At 38.2% G+C, this 10,614-nt stretch overlaps 1 protein-coding gene across 1 annotated transcript; it reads left to right on the top strand.

Moving 5' to 3' along the window:
- Positions 1-622: 622 nt before the first annotated feature.
- Positions 623-10,614, top strand: LOC109426905 (facilitated trehalose transporter Tret1; the record flags this gene model as incomplete). Its single annotated transcript, XM_019702463.4, is given in 6 exon segments — positions 623-1,306; positions 9,038-9,533; positions 9,654-9,828; positions 9,886-10,227; positions 10,289-10,475; positions 10,554-10,614. Coding segments are annotated over 6 exon segments (1,312 nt in total), but the record flags the coding sequence as incomplete, so codon positions are not given.

The following is a 10,614-nucleotide window of genomic DNA, read 5'->3' as shown; positions in this document are numbered from 1 at the left end:
TAAGAACCTCTTTTAGGTTATTTTGGCGAATGAACCACGAGCTGCATCAGCTGCTGAGAGAACCAACCATCGTCCACACAGCGAAAATTGGGAGGCTACGGTGGGCGGGTCATGCCCTCAGGATATTGGATAGCAACCCGATTAAAATGGTTCTCATCCGACCTGTACAACAAGACGTTGCGTTGTGCGTAGCGAGCTAGGTGGGCTGATCAAGTGAAGGACGATTTGCCAACCCTTCGCAGAGTGCGCAGAGACCCGGTCCATGAGTAGAATGGAGACGACTCCTATGTACAGCACACTGCACAGGACCTTTAGGCCGTAGTCTGACCGGTAAGGTAAGTAATTATACAAGAATATCCTCAATTATTGTTTACTATTCAAAAACACCCTGAAAAGTGTAAGTAGACATTAAAGTCAGAATCATTAAATCAGTAGAACATACCATAAGTGAAACTCCATAGTCAGAGCAAATAATACAGAAAACTAGTGTGGGTTGAAATCTCTGCCTAAACCATGACCCACCCTAGCACTCATTTCGCATTCCCATTTTGCAGTCGTTTAATCGTACAATCAAAACCACACGGTAGGTTGCAAGTAGCGAATGCCAACTAATCCACCGTAGTCTCAATTCGCCATCCATCGAGACACAACGTTTTTTCCAGCAAGTTCAAGCCGGGTTCAACAGGTGCTGCCGCTCGCTCGTTTATAGTGCGTACTCGAAAAGAGAAGCAGTACAGAACTAGAATCCGCGAAATCGAAATAAGAACGCGACTTGGTGGTGATCTACACTACTTTAGGGTAAAACGTTTTCGGACTTCGATAGCTACTCTAATCGCGAGAATAGAACGTTCATAACGGAAGTGAAACGTGTACCCAACTATTTCATTCAAACCTGTGCAAAACATTGAATCACCGGTAAAATCTCGAATGTATAGTGAATGGAAAATCTGAATGTAAATTGTGATATGATTTGAATTGGTAGCTAAATTCAGCAAAAGCTACTGAAATATTGTAGAATCTTGCTGAAGCAGTACAGTTAAGTTACAACAAACTAATGAAGAATTGTGAATCCCAACCAAACCGGATTGGAAAGTTTAGTGTCTGAGTGAATTCGGGAGCCGACGCAAAACCACGTAAAATGTGCCATACAATTGAAGTTTGAAGCCAAAGTGAAGTGGCTCATAAAACCGAACAGTGCAAAACGAAAGTTATAGCTAAAACGTGATTTATCATAGACCCGTGCATTGATTGCATCATGGATACCGCGGAATCGGAATGGCGAATAACGATGGCTGCATTGAAACAGGTTCGTCCAAACGTTTGAGAATCATCTCGGATCTGTCACGGTACATGCCGATTCGACACGCTCGTTAGTAATAACAATAATTTGCAGAAATGAACTAGATAATCACTTAATTAGGTGCTACTGGACACTAAATGATTGCTTTCGTAACAAAGTGGTTGAATGATAGACAAACGTACTTGAGAGTACTAACTGATTGTATCAATCTGAAACGTTGATGGTCAGGGTAGAACGATCCTCCTCTTCAAGGCTAAAAATGCTAGTGTCTTCAAGTCCTCTTCAACTGCGAAAAGATAGCCAACACGTGGCGTGGCATCGATATCGATGGCGAAAACTGAGCGCATAATTATCCGAGTGTGTGATTATTCAATTTATCTCAACTAATTTATTATTGTTTTTGGGGTGCGTTACAATTATAAATCAATCTGAGACGCAAACTGATTGGCATTCTGAAAGCATCATATTTGCCGTCATTTGTTTTAACGTTCTAATTTTTGAATAATAAATGGCCTTCCTAAGTAACAATCAATATTCTAACTGATTTTATTTATGTTTATGATAGTTTCATCATAATAACAGCCAAGTACAATTACCTACATTTCAATGATTAGTGGTTTTGAGATTTCCTAAATATTGACCTCCGTTTCTGAAAGTAAGGGAGACTGATAGACTTGATCCTCTTTTCTTAATCTGTCTGTAACCAGTGCTGAAATAGTTATTTATGCAACAAGTTGCAAAATGATGATTTTTTCAGCACGAGTTGTACATTTATCCAACGAGGCTTGCCGAGTTGGATAAATACAACGAGTGCTGAAAAAAAGCGAGTTTTGCAACGAGTTGCATACAAAATTTTTTGTAATTACGAAAAACACCCATCGAATACCACCTTCATTTGCTACACAAAACACATTCTGGGACAACAGGCAGGCGGGCTTCCACGTGTTTTAGCCTATTATCCAATCAAGTAGGCGTTTCAGTAGGCCGGTAGATCAGGGCAGACCGAGATGACTGTCACAAATTTTCAAGCTCCTGTCCAGTTCGGTCTGGCACTTAGCCTTCAAATCCGGCAAGAAATAATACCGGAAATGAGCTGCAGGACGTGCCTGAACATGAAAGAAATACACTTCTGGCAAATACACATAGTTTGTAGTGCAAAAGAGTGTAAAAGAATAATCAAATTGGCCATACAAACCAGTGCCGAAAAGTAGTACTTTACGGCACTGTTGTTCAAGTGTGGAAGAGTATGCCTTTTCACGGCATTTTCTCTGATGGAAAAGTGAGAGTTTTCGCAACGTAATTACAAAAATGTTATTTCGACATAGATTCAATCACCAATCAATGTCATTGAATATCTTCGAAAAATGCTCAATTGATATTCAAGATGAATATCAATTAGCATTTTTCGGCAAATGCGAGGTTTCACCTCTTTTCTTATAAAATATTCTAGAAACCGATTACACTAGTTTACAAAACAAAAGTCAAGGACTTCTATCAACGACCAACATTTTTCATTCATAGTCACATGCTGTATTCGGAATCGTGCTTCAAAAAATTGAAATAGAACAGTTTTTGAGTTATATCTGAAAATCGAGTTGTGCACTATTAAAGATCAGGATTTACAAAAATTCAAATATCTTACGTTGCAATGAACGAGTTTCAAACACCTAGGCATGAATAAAATGTTAAATATGAGGGGCCCAGATGCAAAGGGGTGTAAGTGACCATTTTGTCGATTTTGAGTTGAGCATATCAAGAAAAGATTATTTTTACGATGATTAGAAAAATTACAATAAATCCGAGAAAATTCGGTAATTTCAAAATTTTTGTATGGACAGAAGTCTACGAGGGGAGGGGGGGTCTGAGATGGCCAAATTTTGGTCTACGTGGTTTATGAACAGGTCTTAAGCATTAATCGCTGAAATTTTTGGAATGCACTTTTTTCTCGTTTTTGAGTTATGACCAATTTTGTTGAAAAATGTCCAAATGTGTCATATAAGCCTTTTCTTTAAAAAATCATAAATCAAGAACAAAGCATCGTAGAACCAAAGTTTTTTTAATCAAAACACAGCGTAACAAAAATTAACTTTTGGTCTGTCTCAAGAGCAAACTAATGTGTCTCTGACAGATTTTGGGCCGCTGAATCCAAATCCGGGCTCAGATTTGCTCCAACACGTCACAATTTTGAGCTATACCTCAATTTATAGGGCAAAATATGCGATTTTGGGCTTTTTTGACTGCAAGTCATTAAGCATGCAAATATTTTTTTTAAGCAATCAAAAGGTTAATTGGTCAATTAACATCTAAATTAACGACTGATGCAAAATATTTCGTTTTACCAAATCGAATTTGATAGTTTTAAGCGATTTATGTTAGGTACGATATTTCCCATACAAGTCACCCTCCAAAAGTTGCATGCAAGTTTTCATACTAACATAAAATGCTTAAATCTAACAAATTTGATTAGGTAAAACGAAATATTTTGCATGAGTCGTTAATTTAGATGTTAATTGACCAATTAACCTTTTGATTGCCTTAAAAAAATATTTCCATGCTTAATGGCTTGCAGTCAAAAAAGCCCAAAATCGCATATTTTGCCCTATAAATTGAGGTATAGCTCAAAATTGTGACGTGTTGAAGCAAATCTGAGCCCGGATTCGGATTCAGCGACCCAAAATCCTTCGGAGACACATAATTTTGCTCTTGAGACAAAAAAATGTTGCGCTGTGAAATTAAAGCAAATTTTCTCAGGAATCCAAAAAAAAATATGAAATGGAATAAGTATTCCACGAAATTTTCCACCGTTGAAAAATTTATAAAGAAAAGCCGGGAAAAAACTATGCCCGATCTCGCAAAAAAAATTCAAAAAAACTTTTTTGAGAAGGGTCTTATGAAATTTTTGGAATGCACTTTTTTTCGTTCCTGAGTTATGGCCAATTATGTGAAGATTGACCATATCTAGAGCTCGATTTAAATAGGTCGTATGTGCTTTTGTCGATATAAAATTCGATCAGTTTATTTTAGTTATTGTAGCAACATGGAAGATATTTTTGAGACTTTTAATAATGGAACGGAAAGCTTATTTTGTGAGGATTCTGCTGTATGTATCAACTTTGTTCAATTTCAACGGTTTTCGATACAATAAGTAAATCCAACTGATCGAATTTTTAATCGACAAAAGCACATACGACCTATTCAAATCGAGCTCCAGATATAATCTATATACATAAAAATGAGTTTGAAGTCCCTTTGAGGCAACAAAACTCACGAACGGATGAACCGATTAGCTTGATTTTTGCACGGTTTAATCCGTCTTCAGGGTGGCTGTGTTTATATGTAGAAAAAAATGACAAAATTATCAATAAAAGTATGAAAATCGTGAAATAACTGTTGTTTATGAATTGGGAACAAAATCAACATGACCGAAATAAAACCAATCTAGAGGGCGGTGCTGCAATGCCCTCAACAGTTGTCAAACCACCACCAGTGGGCAAGACAAAGTTTGCCGGGGCAGCTAGTATACAATAAATGACCATGTTTTCACAAAATTTACCATAACTCAGGAAAGAAAAAAATGTGCATTCCAGAAATGTCAGTGATCAAAGCTTATAAAACAACATTCACAAAAATATTTTTTTGAAAATTTTCCGCGAGTTCGGGCATAGTTTTCCCAGCTTTTCTTTATGAATTTTCTCAACGGTGAAAAATTTCATGGAAAACTTTTTCCACTTCATATTTTTTTGAATTCCTGAGAAAATTTGTTTTCATTTTCATTAAAAAAAACTTTGTTTCTACGATGCTTCGTTCTTGAGTTATGATTTTCAAAGAAAAGGCTTACATGACACATTTGGACATTTTTCAACAAAATTAGCCATAATTTAAAAACGAGAAAAAAGTGCATTCCAAAAATATCAGCGTTTAAAGCTTATGAAATAACCTTCTCAATTTGTTTTTTAATTTTCCACGATGCTCGATGTTTTTCCGGCTTTTCTGTACGAATTTTCTTAACTGTGGAAAATTTTGTGGACAACTTTTTCCAGGTCATTTTTTTGAATTTCTAAGAAAATTTGCTGTCATTTTCTAAAAAAAAAAATTGTTTCTATGATGCTTCGTTCTTGAGTTATGAGTAGTGTCAGGGGAATACAAACAAATTCCATCTAAGTTTTTCGGGAAAAAAGGCGACCCTGAATTTTTCTCATTTTTTTATGAGCCCTACCTGTGGAAAAAGTTTCATGAAAATCTGAGACCCTCCGGCCCAATTTGTACGATAATAAAAAAATCCCCTGATCACCAATCAAAGTTGGCTTGACAAAATGTCAAAATTTCAGCTTTATAGAGCATTCCTTTCCCCAGATATATGCTTGAGAAGCATACGAATCCGACTCCGGATAATCGAGCCCGACCTGTAGGGTAATTCGCCAATTGTTGAAACAGTTTCCAAATGTTGAACAGTTTCTGAAAATTTTATTATAAATCTAACTTAAGTAATTTTCGCTCAACGTAAACGTATGATGTAGATGCGTATACATGTGTGTCACGATATAGCTCCAATTAAGTTACAAAATTAAACATATCTTACGTCAAAAATATTGATTGAAAATGTTGTACCGCTGATGACACGAAAACTACACAATTCTTAAGATAAATTTTAAGAAATTGCTGTTACGGAATAAGCTTCGCTGGCATAGCATGACTGCCAGATTTTTTTTTCGCTTTACCTAACCGTGCTTTCCAAGGGGTTTCAAGGGCATTCCAGGGATGTTCCAGGAGTGTTTCAAAGGGCTTCAGGAAGGTTCCAGGGGTTTTCAATGGATTTCAAGGGCGTTCCAGAGGTGTTCCAGACGGATTCCCAGGAGGGGGTCCCAGAAGTATTTCAGAGCGTTTTAGGGGGCTTCAGGGGCGATCCACAGATTTTCAAAGGATTTAAGGATCGGTCCAGGGGTGTTTTAGGGGGTTGAGTGGGCCCCACGGGTTTCCAAGAGTGTATCAGGGGCTTTCAAAGGCGTTCTTTTCTTCAGTCGTTTTCGCTTCTAGTCAAATCTTTTCAGTCATTTCTTGCATTTAGTCATGTTTAAAATGATTTCAGTCCACTAGAGCTCTCTTGAAATGAGAAGCGATTCCTTGTCATTTGAATGAATTGTCACTCAAATGACTAACTGGGAACAAAACACGAAAAACCCGGGAAAAATCCGCCAGAGTGAAAAATTATCGGATGTCGAGTCCAATTCAGGTCAATTTTTATCAAATGTTGGACCCACATCGGATAACTGTTGGATCTATGTTGGGTTTGGTGGCCAAAATAAAAACAGGTCAATGTTAGGGACGATTCAAATATGACGTCCATCATTTTTCGGGGATTTTAGACCCCCCCTCCCCCCTAAATGATGGACGTCATATTTGAATGACCCCTTAGGTTTATGTCTGGTTATACGTCATCAATTACAAACAAAGCTTGAACCGTTTAACAATTAGCGAGAATTGTTCTACATTAGGATGAGCTAGCTTAAGAGTGCGTTCAACATTTGGGTTACAGATTTCCCATACAAATGTACTATTCTCTCTTAGAAAATGGAATTTAAGGGAATAATTTAAGTATAAGGGAGTATAAGTAATGAGTGGATATAGACGTTAACTGGATATTTTTCAACTAAAGTGGAATTATGCACGGAAGAACATACGGAAACAAAAATGCCGGTACTGACCGTTCAACAATTGGCGAATTACCCTACTGTTCCTTTTTCCATATTCAGCATTAGCATGGTGCTGACGGTGGTGGCCAACCGCGCGAGTTACGGAAGGTTAAGTCAGAAATTCTTTCGGGTGCTTACCAAGGATTCTCTCAAAAATTTCATCAGCATTTTCTATTACAATATCCTTTTACGTGATACGGGGGCCCTATTTGTACGATGGTGCAAACATTATCACGCATACGGTACTTGAGTTGCAGCGAATACAAAAAAATAAGAAAAATGTGGAGGAGGAAAACCAGCTCTCAAGCTGAAAATCTCTTAAATAAAGACAAAAAAAAGGAAAAATGTATGCGACCTTGTAAAATACTTTTTTTTACTAATTTACTGTTTTAATCAAAACTGATTAGTTATATATCACATATGTAAATTTTCAGATAGTCTCAAACTCAAACAAATTATTTCCTTCTGCTTGTTTTGAAAATCGATGAAAAAAAAAGTTCTAAAAAAATAGTTAGAAGCATCTGGCCATCCATATTTTTTCGTGTTTTGGGCTGGAAACGCTCCATAATTCATTTCAAAATTTACTGTTTTTTTTAAATAGAATTTCTTTAAGAATTTGACAAGCGACCCGACCAGGAACTGCGGCATACCAAAGTCAGGTATCATACCAAGACGAGGTATTGGTCGGTTACCCAGGTATTGAAAATAATTTATTTTGGTATTTTATGGGTATAGATAAAATACTTCAACGAGTTATTGTTTTGGTGTTGAGGACTGCTTGAGGTATTATTCAATTATGGAAAAATCACTATTTGTATGGAAAAATCTCTGATTATTATTTAGGTATTGCCATAACCTAATATCATTATTCACGTGTTATGCACAGAATACACACCAGTTATTATTTTAGGTATTTTACCTCTTATGCAGGGCTTCTAAATACCTCGTTCACGTTGTAGGTATTCGGTTTTCAATACCTGAGTTTGGTATTCTTCAGCTATTTTCCATGCTCGAGCATGGCCTAAAATTTCATCATGAATTATCCCAAAAAAAATAACTGAAAAAAAATCTGAAAGAAAATTTCAAAAACATTTTATTAGGCTTTATGTTTTTTAGCTTGCAGTCACAGAAATGTTAATTCATCACCGACGTTTCGATCTTCCTCAAGGTTCAAAGTTTATCAACCTGAAGTTCAGCACCCCGAAGAAAGCGAAGGAAACCAGATCGTTGTTTTTTTCTTAACCCTTTATAAGGTAGTGGCAACTATATTGCCACCTACTGTTTGTATTTTTTCCTGTTTTATAACAATTTATTTCGAACTTTTTTTTTGGTTTACGCGAAATTGGGATTACTAATAACGACTGAATTTTTTTTGGTACTAAACACATCTTTTAAAACAATTTGGGAGCCATTTGTAGTCTCAAAAATGGCTAAATTTGACCGCGTGAAGAAAATTAGCTCAAACTTATTGTAAAATTATAGATTTGGTAAATATTTTAAGAAATAATCAAATTATGGGTTGACATGAGCTGAACTACGCAATTTATATTATGGGTTAAGCCCTAATCCACTCTAAAATCTCTGTCCCGGCTTTTTGTCGAAGTCAAAAGAAGAAAACTACCCTTAACGGGCAGTGGCAAGAATATTGCCACCAGCGCTGGTGGCCTAAACGGGCAGTGGCAACTATATTGCCACCTAGATTTTTGAGAGTTTCTTTCAAACAAAAATTGTTTTGTACATGAAATCATGTATATAATCATTTCCATAATAGTATGCGTTGACAACTCTTCTAGTTTTCTCGGCCTTATAAAGGGTTAAACGTTATGTGTCCGACAAACTTTCTGCTTTTTTCTACACCGTGCTTTTTAAATGGGCGCTGGGTACCCGGATACCCTATCGGCCACATAAGGGTTAAATGAACAGTTTCATTATAAATAAAAACCGTTTTTATCATTGTCCATCGAAAGGGAAACGGTTATTGACCTAATAAATCATATCCATGACGTAACAATGAATTTACAACCACCATTTATTCTTCCCTTCACAGACATTGCTCTCACTGTCCGTGTCGCTATCGTACTTCTGCATCGGCCTTGTCCGAGGCTACTCTGCCCCGGCCGTACCGTCAATGCACGATATCAACCCTGGACTGCTACCGAGCAAAAACATTGCCTCCTGGGTCAGTTCCATTCCACCATTCGGAGCACTGTTCGGAAGTTTGGTGGCCTTTCCGTTGATGCATAAAATTGGCCGCAAGTACACCGTTATGTTGACCTCTCCGATATGGGCCGCAGCGTGGGTGCTGATAGCGACGGCCGAAGACTGGAAGGTCCTGCTGATTGCCCGGATGTTGTCCGGGTTCGGTGCTGGATTGACGCTTCCCTCGGCCCAGATCTATGTGAGTGAATGTAGCGATCCTAAAATACGGGGAGTTATTGGATCTCTGCCGTCGCTGTCGATGTCCGCTGGAATATTGGTGATTTACGTCCTGGGGAAGTACGTCGAGTGGCGAACGTTGGCGTGGATCTGCTGCTCTGTGGCCGGTGAGTGATGAAATGTCAAGTAACATTTTAGGCTGCATCGTTATTATGAAACTGCTTCAATGATAAATTTACACGGATAAAACTATGATAAAACCTACATTGTTAACCTACGATTTTCAGTATTCCTTTTCATTGCTGTGATAAACTTTCCACAGTCCCCGGTATGGTTAAAAACCAAGAAACGGTACGAGAAAGCGCACAACTCTGCCAAATGGCTACATCTGCAAGGGTTCACCTTCGACCCGAGAGCTCAGGAGATTCAGAAAGCAGTCAACAACGGCGCTACGTTGGAGAAGTAATTACCCGGAAAAAGTTTCATTTAAAACTGTCTTATATCCGACCTATATTTCAGAAAAGAGAAACCATTCTCCAAGGAGGCCCTCTGTCGAAGGGAAGTCCTACTACCACTTGCAATCGGGTTGGCATTACTTTCGATTCAACAGTTGAGCGGAATCGATGCGGTAATCTTCTTCACGGTGGAGATATTCCGCTCGGCAGGAAGCTCTCTGGATGGCCATTTGGCCACTATCATAGTCGGAGCAGTGCAGGTTCTGAGTAACTTCTCGGCGCTTTTCGTGGTGGACCGAGCAGGACGAAAGCCACTGTTGATCACATCCGGTATAATCATGGCGATTGCCATGGCTTCGATGGGAGCGGCCTTCCACCTAAATTCGATAGGCAATACTAATTTTGGGTAATACAGCGATGTATAAGTCAAAGACTTTTTTAATTCTAATCTCCTTTCCTTCCAACAGATATCTCCCAGTAATAAGTCTCATAGTCTTCATGATCGGATTCTCCGTCGGATTCGGCTGTATTCCATTCCTCCTGATGGGTGAATTATTCCCTACAGCACAACGGAGTTTGTTGAGCTCTCTGGCAGGATCATTCAACCTGGCAGTGATGTTCGTCGTCATCAAAACCTATCATCCTTTGGAAGATGTAAGCGTTCTGCTCTCACAATCAATAAACCGGGTCCAAATGTTTCCGATACATATATGCTTATTTCTTCATCCTCAGGCCATATCAACAGCCGGCACGTTCTGGATGTACAGCATTCTGTGTGCCGTCGGAGTGGCAT

Source organism: Aedes albopictus, chromosome 3 (assembly GCF_035046485.1).
Source record: "Aedes albopictus strain Foshan chromosome 3, AalbF5, whole genome shotgun sequence".
NCBI lineage: Eukaryota > Metazoa > Arthropoda > Insecta > Diptera > Culicidae > Aedes > Aedes albopictus.
The sequence above is the reverse complement of the archived record's forward strand: the minus strand, read 5'-3'. Positions and strand labels throughout refer to the sequence as shown.